Source organism: Condylostylus longicornis, unplaced genomic scaffold (assembly GCF_029603195.1).
Source record: "Condylostylus longicornis isolate FDR11 unplaced genomic scaffold, ASM2960319v2 ptg000135l, whole genome shotgun sequence".
NCBI lineage: Eukaryota > Metazoa > Arthropoda > Insecta > Diptera > Dolichopodidae > Condylostylus > Condylostylus longicornis.
This window is the reverse complement of record NW_026578103.1, coordinates 376,386-392,521: the sequence shown is the minus strand read 5'-3', so window position 1 is coordinate 392,521 and position 16,136 is coordinate 376,386. Positions and strand designations below refer to the sequence as shown.

The 16,136-nt window shown below is 31.9% G+C and overlaps 1 protein-coding gene across 2 annotated transcripts; it reads right to left on the bottom strand.

The window, feature by feature from the left end:
- Positions 1–12,276: 12,276 nt before the first annotated feature.
- Positions 12,277–15,451, bottom strand: LOC129615109 (protein inturned). Of its 2 annotated transcripts, XM_055530184.1 has the most exons (3): positions 15,041–15,451; positions 12,958–14,981; positions 12,277–12,849 (listed from the first exon to the last, which is right to left on the bottom strand). In XM_055530184.1, the coding sequence occupies exons 1-2, from the start codon at positions 15,058–15,060 to the stop codon at positions 13,031–13,033; spliced, it is 1,971 nt and encodes a 656-aa protein (XP_055386159.1). In that variant the 5' UTR covers positions 15,061–15,451; the 3' UTR covers positions 12,277–12,849; positions 12,958–13,030. The 2 variants fall into 2 exon arrangements, with proteins under 2 accessions (XP_055386159.1, XP_055386160.1); XM_055530185.1 differs by having other exon boundaries at positions 12,958–15,450.
- Between the last annotated feature and the right edge of the window lie 685 nt (positions 15,452–16,136).

The window sequence follows — 16,136 nt, the reverse complement described above, 5'->3', positions numbered from 1 at the left end:
AGTATACTAGAACTTAATGAAAAATTTGAATTTGATACAAATAAAACCTTAGAATTTAACGCTAAAATGAATGAATAAGAACTTGAACCATAATTTTAAGAACTTTTTTAAATAATATTGACGTAAACTTATTGACGTTAATTATTATTAAGAGGAATATTCAAATTTTCAGAGAAGCTTATAATACCTTAGTAAATTTTAATTTAGTTAGAGCAAAAAATAAATATAACTATGGCAATAGCTCAAATAACAAAAATAAATATAATCGTACAAGAAATGATATTAAAAATTTAAATGTAAATCACAGATTTGGTAATTTTAATTTTCTAACTAACAGATAACCAAAACAAATTTCTAGTAATTATAATTAAAATAATAATAACTAAACAAATAATTCTAACTCTGGATGGTCAAGACTAACCCCAAATTATAACAACTATTAAAACAATTATAATAATAATTATAACGGCTCTGGACTGTCGAGACAAAATAACAACTATGGAAATAATAATAATTATCAAGAACCTATGAAAATTGACCATATACAGGGTGAGGTGAATTTTTTCACTGCTCCACAAAAACGAATTTTCCAAAAATAGAACTTACAGTAGGTAATAAAAAGCTCAGATGTCTAATAGACACTGGCGCTCCGACTACTCTTTTAGATAACAATAAACTCCCTAGATATAAGAGAATAAATATTAGAAAACCAATTACTTTTAACACTATTAATAAAACATATTGACAAAGGAATAAAAAAAAATCACCCTTAGAATTTAAGGAAGACGCTGAAATTATATCTGGATTAACCAGGCTGGACAAAACACTTTTGACAGCATTATAGGCCAAAATATTCTTAAGCCTCTAGGAGCTATAATGACCTGAAAAACGACATGCTACAATTAAATAAAAATGGAATAAAATTTTTAGATGCTTGCTCCTGTAGTCTAAACGAAATACAGCAACTAGAGTATAGTAGCATAAATATGAAGATTTCGAAAATTTAACCAGATCTTTGAATACTGAAGAAGAGAACCACTTGAGTAAATTACTTCATAACTACAACGATCTCTTCTTTAATGAGGGCGATCATTTGACTAGTACGACTGAAATTCAACACCAAATAATAACAACTACCGATAAGCCAACATATTCTAAAATATATAGATATCCGTAGATTCGTGAAGAAGAAATATCGAAACAAATATCTGACATACTCAAGCAGGGAATAGTTAAAGAAAGTAATTCGCCTTGTAATAGTCCTTTGTGGATTTTACCCAAAAAGGCCGTCAATTCAGAACAGAAAAAATGGAGAATAGTGATCGACTACCGTAAGCTCAATAAGGTAACGGTTGACGATAAGTTTCCCATTCCTAACATCGAGACAATATTGAACAAACTTGGCAGGGCACAATATTTTACCACCCTTAATCTTGTCATGGATTTTCATCAAATTTTGGTAAGGGAGGAAGATAGAAATAAAACAGCTTTTTCTACTCTTCAAGGCGATTATGAATATATAAGGAGGCCTTTTTGCCTGAAAAATGCACCAGCAACTTTTCAGCGTCTAATGAATTCTATTCTCAGAGATTTCATAAATAAAATGTGTGTCGTTTACCTTGACGACTTATTGATTTTCAGAACAACACTAACAGAACATATCTGTAGTATAAAATTAATTTTTAATATGTTATACGTGAATTTAATCTTAAGATTCAATTCAATAAATGTAATTTTCTTTCTTAGCAAACTGAATATTAGGGTCATGTTCTAACACCCGAAGAAGTTAGACGCAGTCCCAAAAAGATTGAGGAAACTTAAAAAAATCAATAACTGAAACCCCGACACTTAAATACCCTGATTTTAATAAAAAAATTCAAATTAGTAAGAGACGCTAGTCAAAATGCAATTAGTAATATTCTCTGTATGCTTTGCAAGTAGAACGTTAAATGAGCATAAAAGGAAATATTTGGCCACAGAAAAAGAGCTTTTGGCTATCGTATGGTCGACTAATTATTTTACACCTTACCTTTACGGTGTTAAATTTGATTTATTGATTGACCACCAACCATCAAAATGGTTATACTCCAAAACACAAGGTAAAGATGTTCCCAAGACTTTATCGTTGGTTACTCAAATTAAGAGAATATAATATTAATATCGATTATACATAAACAGTAGTAAACAGATTTAAAACAGATTTTAACAGACGAAAAAGTTAAAGAAACAGAAACAATACATAACAACGGAAAAATATATATAAATTCTCAAGACTTACAAAATAATTTATCTAACATAACAATTATCACATTTAAGAAGGTATGTAAGACCGGGTAAAAGCAGAATTTACACCAATCTATCTGACCATCAATATAAGATTCTGCAGTAAAAAATTAAAGAGCTACTCAGCGACATTAAAGGAATTTAATTTGTCAAATACTCGTTTCATGCAGTGGAAGAAGCTTACAAACAAATAAATAAATACCATAGATTAGAAACTAAACATACACACATATATATTTTCCAAATCCGATAGGAACCCAATAAAAGAAAAACTTGAATTCGCGGAAACTCCCGAAAATATTAAGCAGGTTATACATATGAATGTATACACCAACTCCAAATCGAATTTTCTTACATTTTTAGATATATTCTCTAAATTCTTGACAACTTTTTATCTTGAGGATAGAAATAACCAAACAATAATTCAAAAACTCAGGGATTACAAATCACAAAGACGGCACTTTAATGTAGTAATATTCATATGAGTTTATTATAGCTAAATGTAATTATATAATATTGTACTGAAAAGTATTCATATTCAATGTAATCAAAAATGTCACCTAAAAGAGTATCGAAGTCGAGAATAAAAAAAGAACGACATGCAAGAATTTAATAAAAGAAGAGAAGAAAAGATTATTCAGAAAGTGATCGTAAAGCAGAAAGATTGTGTTTTATTTTAAAAAATTAAACATTATATTAATAAATACGTAACAGATAACGAGTTTCGTAGTATAAATATAAAAGATTTTCTAAGAAAAGAAAATATAGAACTTTATTTAATTAAACCAAACTCTCATACCGGAAATTCTGACATAGAACGGTTACACGGTACTCTTAGTGAGAAAATAAGAACGTTAGATATTGACAATATTAAAGAAAATAATATGTACCAAAGAAAAAGTTTCTAAAGCTATAAATATTCAGGAGGATAAATGTGACATGAAAACAATTTACAATAATATCCTTAAAGAAAAAACCAGGTCACTAAATAAAAATAATGCAAAAAGAGAATATTACCACGACGACAGGTGCTACACACAAATTATAAAAATGCTACACAAGGAGCAACCTAGATATATTAAACATAAGTTGGACAATATTCGTAATTACTTCTTACTAAATGCTTCCAAGCTAAAGTAATTAATATTATAAAATAACTTTAAGTTAAATATTATATTCATAAGTTTACTTTAGATTAAGACGGATAAGTCTAACGAATAAAATTAAATGTAATAAAATAAAATTCGAAACTTAAGTTTGGTGTTTTATTATTTAAAAATTTATTTTTTTATTAAAGTAAAATAGAAAAAAAAACGCAATCAGCCTGAATTAAGAACACAGCTACCCGGCGGGTGGGAGTGCGAAATACCCGAAGTAGGAATGCTTGTGGTAAGAGTCCACTAAAATCCAGTACAAATCCAGAAGCGTCTGATCCAGAATGGACGGCTATATGGTCTGTGACTGACTACTACCGACCCTTTTAAAAGAGCACTTCGGGTCATGCGAAAACCGATTAGATTCTCAAGAGAAAAAGCAAAGACCAGATATGTAACTTAAATAAGTTCTGAGGACAAGGTGAGCAAAATAGAAAAATCTGTGCAGATAAATGCACTACAAGAAAGATCAAACCCTCTCCAATTATATTAAGCAATGTGGAGGAATATCCAAAAATAAAGAAGATGCTAAAAGAAGCCAAAATAAACTTTAGGGTCAACATGATAAATAATAATCAACTTAAAATCAATGTTGGTCAAGAACAAGATCACAGAGAATTAACAAAAAAAATAAATGAATCTAAAGTAGAGTGGCTTACCTACGAAAATAAAATGACAAGACCCATCAAGTTGATGGCTAGAGGCTGCCAACCTGAAGATGTTAAAAATAAGCTAAAAGAGAGGGACTTTAAAGTTATTGAAGTCGTTAATAAAATTAGAAAGCACAACAAAGAAAAAAAGGTAACTATGATCCGACTTCCCCTCTTCATGTTAATCTTTGAAAATTCGTAGGACATATATAAAATTTACAAAATTGATGTACTTCAGCACATAAAGATTAAAATTGAGTCACTAAGAAGAAATAATTTAGTTCCTCAGTGTAGAAGGTGTCAGAGATTACATATTCACTCTATTAGGGTAACGAATGGCAAATGGGCAATAGAACTGAAAGATAAGGCTGAAATATATGCAGATCATCTTAAACAAATTTTTAGGCGAAATGTGAAAGCACAACACGTTGAAATAGTGGAAGAAATAAAAAGTTCAAAGTCAAGGAAAGCACCAAGTTATGATTTAGTTCCCTCTGAGATACTGAAGCAATTATCAGAAAAGGGTATAACAATGTTGACTTTTTTAAAGAATTCTGCATTAAGGTTAAAATATGTGCCTAATGCTTAGAAGGTGGCAGAAGTTATAATGATAATAAAATCTGATAAATTTTTAAATGAGACCAAGTCTTATAGACCAATTTCTCTGCTACCAATTTTGTCGAAGCTTTTTGAAAAGTTATTACTGCAAAGAATGGGACCTATAATTGAGAAGAGGTCATTAATTCCGAATCACCAATTTGGGTTTAGAGCAGGATATTCAACTACTGATCAAATTCATAGAATTACAAATATTATTGAGAAAGCCCTAGAGGAAAAGCAAATTTGTGCAACAATTTTTGTAGACGTGGCACAGGATTTTGACAAGGTTTGGCACGAAGGATTAATATGCAAGTTAAAAATAATATTACCAAGGCAATATGTAAATATTCTGTCCTCTTATTTAACCGACAGATTATTTAGAGTCAAACAGGAGAGGGGCTATTCCACACTTAGAAAAATAAGAGCAGATGTGCCTCAGGGCAGTATTTTGGGTCCAATACCATATCTACTCTTTGCGAGAGATGTGCCTCAGATAGAAAACACAATTGTGGCTACATACGCTGACGATACTGCAATTATAGCAGTAGCACCAAATATTGACGATGCCACAAGAAAGTTTCAACAAGCAAGTAACATTTCTGCCCAGAAAGAAGAGGACTTTGCCTTCTGATTAACTGCAGAATGTGCTTCACCAAATCGGGGAGCGTTGAATCTCTTTCAATCTATATTAAAGAAAATTTGATGGTTGGTGTAAGAGGACTAGTATCAGTAAACACATAACTAACTATGGGTTGCCAGAGAATGGTCCTCCTTCCTTCGATGAAAAAAGAAAAAACAAAAAAGAACATAGCTACCAGAAATAGAAACTGAAAAACTGTTAACTTGGCACTTTATTCTAGGGATTCATACTTTATTGTAGGGAGTTTCAGATTAACGTTTGAAGAATTATTCTGTTTGAAGAGTCGTGTAGAAGAGATTTCTACACGATTATCCACCACATCGTGGCGTAGAAGCCGAGTAGCGTCAAGGTTTCTCTGGAGTCATCCCCAGGACATTCTTCCACCCAGCAATCATTGCGAACGACGACAAGGCACATCACGTGAACTGGGGGAGCTCGGATACCAACACAAGAGATGACTTTTTGTTTTTATCTTGAGTACTATCCTCAGTACTCTTGAGTACATTATATAATAGAGGCTCAGAGCCCATTGTCGTTACTAAAAATAGGCAGGAGGATATAACCGTTGCCTCGCAAATTATTGCTGGCTTGATTACGAAATGGAAAGTATCGCAAGATGCCCTTTTCAGACCATCGCTATATAAAATTTGAATTCGTTGCTCGCCAGAATTCTCCCTTAACTTTCAGAAACCGCAAGCGGACTCATTGAGCATGGTACCGATATTCGCTAAGCGATCTCCTGGGTCCCGGAGTTCCCTTGCGTCCTAAAATACCTGCGGACCTCGACAGTATGATCTCCACACTCACTGGGGCCATAAATCGTGCCTCTAGGGGGGGTTGTCCGTCAAGTTTTGGCAAGCGACCCAGTCGTGCCAAGTTACCTGATGGCTGCTGGGAATTCTTGACCCAATTCCGCTTCGAAGTCTCTGGAGCTGCTCCTGGATGCACACTTTCCTAAGGTTGGGAAGGAGCGTGCTCCGACTAGTCGTTTTGGTGAATCCTGTGCGGTGGCGGAGATGACTAAGAAGGGAATACTCTGGGCCATCCGCAGTTTTGATGCATCTAAGTCGGAGCGCCCTAACGACGTAGTGCCGACAGAAGTACAAACGCTGCGAAGGATATCCGTCCTTGGCTTATGATCATCTATGAGTACTGTATAGACTTAACCTACATTTCAAAAACATGGAATGTTGCTAGGGGTGGTTTTCATTCCTATAACTGGAAGAAGCTCTCACAGCCCAATGGAACTTAGACCTATCAGTTTAACGTCATTATTATTAAAGATATGGAAAATTGATAGACTATCTTTGATACACTATATTGAAAGATCTCTAGACTGCAGAGTCGCTCTATCTTCAGACTCTACATCCCCAGAGAAAGATCTCTAGACTGTCGAACTCTGGTACTATCGGTACTTTCAGTTCATGGCTCTCTGAGCACTCTGATAAGCAACATGCTGTCAGACAGAACAATCAAGGGCTTTTGGGGCTCATGCATTAAGCGCTCTACTGGCAAGCGCACCCCATAAGAAATTGTGTGCCTGGAGGAGGAGAACTACAAGGTTATAGCTTACGCTGACGACTTGACGGTGGCTGTGTCTGGCAATCACCTTCATGTCCCAAATGGGCTCATGAGCCCTGGACCTCGTTTCTGACTGGGCTGCGGGCTGCTTACTTTCAGCAGGAGATACAAGATACCAACCATAGCTCCACCGATACTCAACGGGTTATAACATTATGGAGCGAGTGAAGAAGGCAACTGTTGCACTTTACTCATGTAAAAAGGCCATAGGGAAGACGTGGGGCCTGAAACCAAGCATGGTTTATTGGCTATATACCGCAGTGGCGAGGCCGATCCAGATGCACAGTGTTCTGGTATGGTGGCCAGCGCTTCGTATAGCTGTGAACATAAGAGTGATAAGCAAAATTCAAAGAATGCCAATAGTCTGCATTGGTGGGGTCTTACACTCCAACCCTACACAGGCACTTGAGATTCTCTTTCATCTGCCGCCATTAGATTTACTGAGTCAGCAGATGGCTGCAGCATGCTTCCGTTCTTGCTGCTTGGGGACACGTAGTGGGAATAATTGATTATGTTCCCCCGGTGCTCTCCCATTCGCGAGGAACTTTATTCTGCTTAGGCAAACATGGCTAAGCAAGGAGCTATTGAGGGCGGATCCGTCCATTTTTATACGGACGGATACAAAGTCAATGGCAAATTAGGTGGGGAGTTTATTCTGAGCCATTGATGTTGTGCTCTCCTTTCGTTTATTGGATCATTGCAATACCTTTAAGGCTGAGGTGGTCGCGATTGCGAAGGCTCTGCGCTGACTTGGCTGCAATGTGGTATCGGCCGGTATCGTCAATATTTTCACTGACAGCCAGGCCGCAATAAGAGCATTGAGTTCTGAGATGTCAACATCCATCATGGTACTGGACTGCAGGTCGTCTCTTAACAAGATGGCGCGGCCGTTTCAAATAAACTTAGATTGGGTCCCCGGGCACAGTGTGATTCTAGGGAACTGTAAGGCCGACGTAATCTTGCAATAAACTGTAATTTTGTGAGGCGTGGACCTGCCATTGGGATTCCATCTGAAAAGAAGGCCTAGGCTTTCCTCTAAGAGCTCACAGGCTGCTGGTGTGCAACGCAACCTTAGCTGGGCCTTCGAAGATTTCTTGTGTCTTATTTCTTTGGACGCACTGCAGATTTAGCGGATGTAAGCGTTAAGGGTTTGATCCGATTTTTATTAAATATCAAATCATTATCAAATAGTTTTATTAAAGACTGACGACATTCCACCATGCAAATGGCTATTAGCAAAAATAACTAATACATTTTCTGATGAAGATGGTTTTGTTCGTGTGGTGGAAGGAAAATCGGTGGAAGGCAGTTTCAAAAGAACCATTGCAAAAATTTATGTCCTTCTACTTGTTTTTTATGCGTAATTGTTTTGGACAGGGTTTCCTATACGTTCGGAAACTGCTATCCAACTCTCTGAGGGATGTCTCCGGTCGGGACGGGGATATTGTTTTCGAAGGCCACAATAAGCCTCGAATGGCTGCGATGACCCGGGGAATACTCCTGCCCCACTCAGGATTCATTATCGATGCCTATGTTGTTCAATGGATCATATTTTCCGATATTTACACTTTTTGCATTTTCTTGTGGCTACGATAAATTATACTTACTTTGTTAAAATTCGCCAATGTACGTCATGTTGTATCCATCGTTGCACTCAGCAAATCCACAGGAAGTGTAAAGAAAACACAACTTTCATATTGGAGTTGAAGCGGAATATTTATGTATTTTTACATATATTTGATTTACGTTTTTCTGTGTAGTTTACCTTTTTCCGTGGGTTATGATTTGATAACCGGTTCAGTTTTTAATCTAATTATTTTGACATTGTTTTTAGTAATGTTGCGAACTGCTTTTATAAAATTTATATACACAAAAAAAGAAACCACATTTGAATTTAATTTTTCACAAACGTCACATATAAACAATCTTAACCCTTAACGACATTGTTTAATGGAATTGAAATTTCACACAAGCGAATAAATTAGTTGGGCCGATGTGTTTGATAAAATTTGTTGAAATTGCTTGGCTCCTGCTGATAGCTGCCATACAACTTCAATAGTAGTATGGCCATATATTAGAAAATATTGAGAACAGTACTGAAATTTTGCATAAATTAGGGTAACTTAAAATTATAGTCTGTCCAATAGTCAGACATGACATGATAAATTTCGTACGGGTATTGAGTTGATACGGCCAACTCTATTTTTTCTCGTTAATTATTGAAGATCAACCAGAAACTATTTTATAGACGTAGAATTTCATACAAAAACGTGAACAATTATTCTATTCTTCAGCCTTTTAAATTCTACTTTTCAGTTTTTTGGATGGGAAATTTTTACTTAAGAAAAATATACTGAAAATTGCAATATATGAAAATATTAAAGTAGGTACAAAAACCAAATAGTAAAATTGTAAGTGACAACTTGAACCAACATTCTTCTTAATAAAGTTGGGTCAAACCAAGTTATTAAAAAGAAAAGTATTGTAGCAGTTTTCCCTTCAACAAGTGAAAATACTGCTTTTAAATACAGTCTATGTATACCTACTAAACTATTAAAATTATTTTCATTCATATATTATGAAACTATTTCTAGGATTGCATACATTTAGGATGAATGATTTATGCAGTCTTTGAAATAAAGCAAAATTTAATTTGAAGAGGGGTTAACATAACGCTCAATTTTAAGGGTTAATTGTGTGAGTTAAGAAAAATAATTATATTTTTTAATGTTATGGAATCGACCGTTAGCTTTTTGCATTTATAGAAATTTGTAAAAGCTTGTGGTTCCGGAAATATAAGGCGTCAAAAATTCAAATTTTACAAGGGGCAATAACTTGAGAGGGGGTGGAGATGGAAAAAAAATTTCTTCTAAGGAAATAAAATATTTATTACTGTTCAAAAGCTGCTAAAATTTGAGGCTCCTACAACCTCGGGTCTAGAAGAAAAACTACATCAAAAATTTGGAAAAAACGGATTTAAGATAACGGTAAATTTGAACGGCCATTTTGTTTTTTTAAAGTTTAACTATAGTATGCATCGATAGGAGAAGCAAGCCACTGCCTTTCTACGATTGCAAAATTTAAAATATGCTTATGGTTTTACTGCAACAAATGTTTAAAAAATTGCATTTTTAGAGTTTTAGGGGGATATAACTTCTAGAGGGGGAGAGATAGGTAAAAATTTTGTTCTACAGAAATAAGTTTCTAGTAAAGATCTATGTACGTATTAAATTTCAGATTTCTATCTTCAAGGGTGTAAGAGTTTTGTAAACATGTTCACGGACGGACGGACAGAGTGAAACCGATAAGCACTTTTTTCAAAATTTTTTTGTAAAAAAAAAAGTGTTAGCAAAATTAAAAATTAATGTTTTTTTGAACATTTACAAATCTCAAAATTGATTATTAAAAATTTTAATAAACATTATTATTGTTCATTAAAAAAAATGGAAATCAACATCATATGCAACAAAATCATCAACATTATTTTTAAAATTTTTTAAACATTTTTTAAAATCCTCAAAATATTAAAGTTCCAACTTTTTTATTTATTTTTTGATTTTATTTTTATTGTTTTTATGTTTATTTTGTGCCCAAAAGAAAAAATTTTTAATTTTTAGTTTCTAAAAACTTGATTTTGGTGTACGTAGCGACATCTAACCAAAAATTGTTTCAATTCACAATTCTTACTTATTTCTGGATCAACTATAATTGAAAAAATTATTTTTAAGATTTCAATTCGAAGAGCCTAAAAAGGAACAATTAGATGCCGTTAATTATTCATTTCTCTTATAATATACGAAAATAAAAATAAAAAATATTAAACAAACGAAAAGGACGTACTTCTTCAATAGTTTTCTTCAAACTAAAAAATAATTTCAATAGAAAATAAATTAGGGAAAAACAAAATTTATATCGAAGTTGACCCAATTGAACCTAGTTCGGAAAATTTTTGTAATGCCTTATAGCTACCAGGGCAGTGTATTGAAATAACTAATTTCATAAAGACGAAAATTTTTGAGCAATTGTATACATATGTATGTATTTAGTTTTGCGGAATGGTATTAAATTCCTTTCAAGAATCACAACTCTGTTATATTTCAGTTTTGTATGTACAATTTCAGTTTTTATGAAAAACAAAACCGAGTTAAAAAAATAGACGTGCTTTTCCAATGAACAATCGAAAAGAAAATAAGAAAATTAAGTATTCATATAAAATATAGTAATTACGAGAAAGAGTAAAGTGGACCACACCAACTATGTGATATCTGTACGAATGTGTTCTAATAATAACACAGCAGTCGACTACAGCTCTCTTACAGCACCTGCTAATATTTTAGTAGAGTATTGGCACTTGGATCTCCATTACTCAACTTGTTCGTCTAAAAGCATATTTACCCTTAAAAATTTCGGGATAAAAACAATCGTGAAAACTATCGTGAGAATTTAAACGACCAAATTTTGTCGTAATTCTGGCTTATACTTATAGAACCACAATCAAATTTATATTATGTATTTATAATAGCAGCCCTACTTACACAAACTCTCTTAAGCAAAATTTAGATACTGTGGACACTGTAGGATTCCAATATATAACGAAACAGCGGTGGCTAATGCAGTAACAACTGCAAGCAACCTGTAAAAATTTGGTTAATCTAACTCAATGCATTTTTGCATCATTGCCGGGACAGACGAACAAAGGAATCGATTTTAACAAACAGAAAAAGCTATCTCATAACATTGCGATTTCCAAGAAATTGTAAACAAAAAATATGCTAAGAGAAGGTAAACCCCAAGGACCTACATTCGATGACCCGGCCAAATCGACTCAGAACTCGACGCTGATCAAAAACATGTTCTCGTGTCCATATCTCTGTTAATTTCTCAGTCATATTGAAACAAATTAATAATTTGTTTATTTCTTGCTATTTTCGTTTAAAATTTTTACGAATAATGTAAAATTAGTCTTAAATGTAATTAAATGGAAAAAAACACACTTTTAATATACATAAAATAAATTTAATTAATCTGTCATTTCATTAACACGCAAAATTTAAAAAATTGCGTACCAAAAGTTATGCAAAATTTTTTGAACTGTTTAAAAGTAAAACTCACTAAATACAAAAACTAATTGGTTATGCGCAAGTTAACTCAAGTAAAAATACTTCGTTTAATATTAGTTTTTAGCATTTGAAAAAAAGGAATTTAAAAAAATATTTCATAATTTAAAAAAATTATGAAAAAATTTTTCATAATAGCAAAAATAGTGTGAACATTTTTGTTCTACACCAGTTACCTTTTTATACTTACATAATTTCTAATAAAATAAAATTTGTTTATTCAAATTAATTACATAACTGAATTCATAAAACAAGATACACCAGTTTAAATTAAATTAACATAAACTTTTAGTAAATTTGAATTCTGGCTGACATTATACAACTAACAAAATAATTATTGTAATTTTTTAATTAATAAAAGTAATTGATTTATTTATTTTCTTATAAGCAGAATATGTAAAAAAAATTATTAATAGCAGTGAAAAGAAAATTATTCCCAAATTCTAAAAAAATTTATGTTGATTGGAATTGCTATCATTGTTATTGAATTTCGCAAACTATTTTTTAATTAACTAGATAGGTACCTACCCTACTTTACTAACAAATTTTTTTGAAACTATTTCGATACTTAACAAACAAATTTCTTTGAAACTATTTTGATTGATATTGTTTGCATTTTAATTTCATTATTTAAAAATTTTATTCAAAATATTTATAAAATTTTATGAAACGCATTTCGTATTACAATTGCCTTACATTTGTATAAGCCACTTAAATAAAAATAAAAAACTTATAACATACATTGCTGCTCACCAAAAATATTATTTGCGCCAATTTTAAGAGTAGATAAAACTCGATTTGAGATGTTCAATTGCTTGCTACCACTACGGAAATAATAATTATAAGATTGAAAAAAAAAAATAATAAAACAAAAAATATACAGATATCATATTTGCATAAATATGAAAGATGACAATGAAATATTCACTTACTTATTTTGAAAACCAAGAAAATTATGTAGATAGGTACAATAATTTTGAATCCATAAAAATTATTTTTTGAAAGCTAAAATGTATCTTGCATCAACAAGCGGAATGCAATTTCTATTAAATTTTGTGGAATGTCTTCATAATGACACACATATAGTTCTCCACATGGGGAATCTATTAATCTTCCAATGACCCAAAAAGGTACCGAATTTCCAATACTATCAATAGTGACTAAATGTACACCATGTTCTTTAACTTTATTTAAAGATTTGCGTTGATTAGACACATTATTAAAATCTATTATAGCGCTCCTATTTCTTGGTGGCATACTTTGTAGAACACTATGAATTAATTCACAACAAGATTTAAATTTTTCTAATATTTGATCAGGCTTTTCTATATGAGAAATAAGAAGTCCTGAACCATAATTAACTTGTATTACGTGTGATATATAACATCCTTTTCTTTTGAACATCCCTTCGATTAATATTCCAAATTCACTTGACTTGGGTCCTTTTTTATAATCTGAATTTTTATCAAATTCACTTGCACTTTTGAAACTACTTGGAAATCCATCCCACTCTGAATCCATTTCGGAACGGTCGTCGTCTCTAATAACAGATTCTTCACTATGAGTTTGGCTATTATTAGAATGTCCACTTGTTCCGAAGATTGGTAACTTTACATCATCAGTTTTCCTTATGCCATCAAATTTCAGATAACTTTTATTATTCATATCTTCTTCACATTTTTTAGCATCTATAATATTTTGAGATATACTTTTAATACCTTTCTCGTTTAAATAATCCAAAGTATCCTGAATTTCTTCGATATAAAATGCGGAAGGATATATTATTTTTGAAGTTTCTTTCGAATTATTAACGTAGTTTGTTTGCAATAAACACGCAATTGTTAAATTATTTCTGGTACAGATAACTACAAAATACCTTTGTTCTGATTGTTCAAAGGGAATTTCATGCCAAAATATTAACTCTTGAATAAAATTTTTTTCAATTGCCTTTAAAATACCGCTAAAATTTAATATTTGCTTAATGGGATTAGAATGTGAAGTTGGCAATTGATTTGCTAATAAATAAGTGTTAAAATAAAGCAGTGAACCACAAATAAAGAATTCGCGATGTGAAATTAACGGCTCATCATTCCAATCTCGGTAATCCATCGCTGACATCTCGTTTAAAGCATTATGTATTTTAGCTTCAGTATCCTTCGGTAATTTCAAAAAACTTGTTAAATTAAGGAACGGGGTTAGAATACTGTCAGAAGTTTGAAAATTAATATTCAAGATTTCGCAAATATCTTTCAATTTTTTTTCATTCTCGCTATTTATTGGAAGGTTTTTTAAATGAAAAATCGTTAAATATTCGAAAAATTCACTGACTACCCCCAAAAGTGTGTTGCCTTTAAAATTTTTGTTATTTACACCAAATATCAGTAAAGTATTCTCAATATTTTTATAGTAAACGTTGTAAATTTTGTCCCCCAAATTCAGGGAGGACAAAAGCAGCTCCGTCTTAAAATTATTTTTAATAATTGACTGTAATGTAAAAAAACTTCCCTTCGCACTTAAAATATCATTGACTTCTTTTTTTGGGTATGAAAACAACACATCTTCACAAATTTCATTAGCCATGAACAAAATAATAAGAGTCACCACTTCATTAATATCCTTTAATATATCCATAAAAAAATGATTGTAATGCATTGCATAATTATGAAAACTTGTAATTGGTTTTTGTTCTTTTAATGGTTTGTTAGCTGATTTTGTATTCCCAGAATCTGTATTGCATGTACTACGTCCAGTACCCGAATTTCTCGTGGTATTGCGTGGCTCATTAATAGGCATTGAACCAACTGGTTGTAATAAAGATTCCATATAAAACAATTCTCCTTCTTCCGAGATACAATAATCCCACTTGCACGCATTCCTTTTGTTTGTTGCTGAGTTTATTGATTCAGACTCCGATGAACTCATTCGATCTTCTGTTGCTAGTAACCTATTCATCTTCCTTTTACAATATCTAAAAATTTCTTACCTCAAAAAGCCACTATAATAAATTAACCAAACCTTATGTAAAATGTTTCCATTACTTGAACTCACTTCAAAAACTTTGGTTTTTATTTTTATTCAACTATCTTCATCTTTTTTTTAATCAGGTTTTAAACTGTTCATTTATTCTTGCTTTTAAATAAATTTTTGACATTTTTTTTGTATTACCCACTGCTGACAAGGAACAAGTGGGACTTGGATACAATTTTATTCATTTAGATACATTTTTGCTTTAAATTTAGCGTGGCTGCAAAGATACTCAAATTTGCTAAAATGCAGCAATTGGCTACATTTGAAAATTTATCTGAAATATGGATACATACATTTCTTCCTCAAACACTAAATAAATATTACAAAACTGTCAAAGTGCTGCTAATATTAAATTGCGAAATTGCTTTATTTGCAAGAAAAATGTTATTTTGTTGCTTTACTAAACAGATTTGAAAAATTTTCAGAAGATAGTAACAAATTTTTACAATATAAGACGACTTAGTACAATAATTCTACTTTACGAGGCTGGATACATTTTGGATACATTTTGTTTTCGAAATTGGATATATTTTGTTTTTACCGAGTGGGAACACTGCGTGACAGATATACTAATATTTTGGTCAAGGTGTTACCACATTGTTTTTCAATTCTAAAACACCCTTTTAAATGAGGCAATACAGAAAATTATTCCAAATGTCATTAATCATTTTTTAACGCCGTTCGAAGCATCGTCGTGAGATATTTGATTTTTTGTTTTGGTCAATAAGTAGAAAGGAAAGTGTATAGTGGGTTTTTAAAAATTTTTACAATATCATTATAAATCACCTTTTTGATCAAAATAATTTTCATTAAAATTTGATTTACCCTATATATAAATTTTATTTTACATATGCATGTATAATATAATACATTATATAAGTAAAGCCAAACTCACATTCCATCAATCATTTGCGAATAATAAGATATTCGTAGCGCAAAATTGTTGAAAATGAATGATAATAATTTTTTATAGAAGTTTCTGATACAAGCTACAGGATATTTTATGTATGTATATATATATTTTCAAACATGTAGTTCTGAACGTCGATTCAGTGGTTTACCTTAACGATTCATTTATATTTTA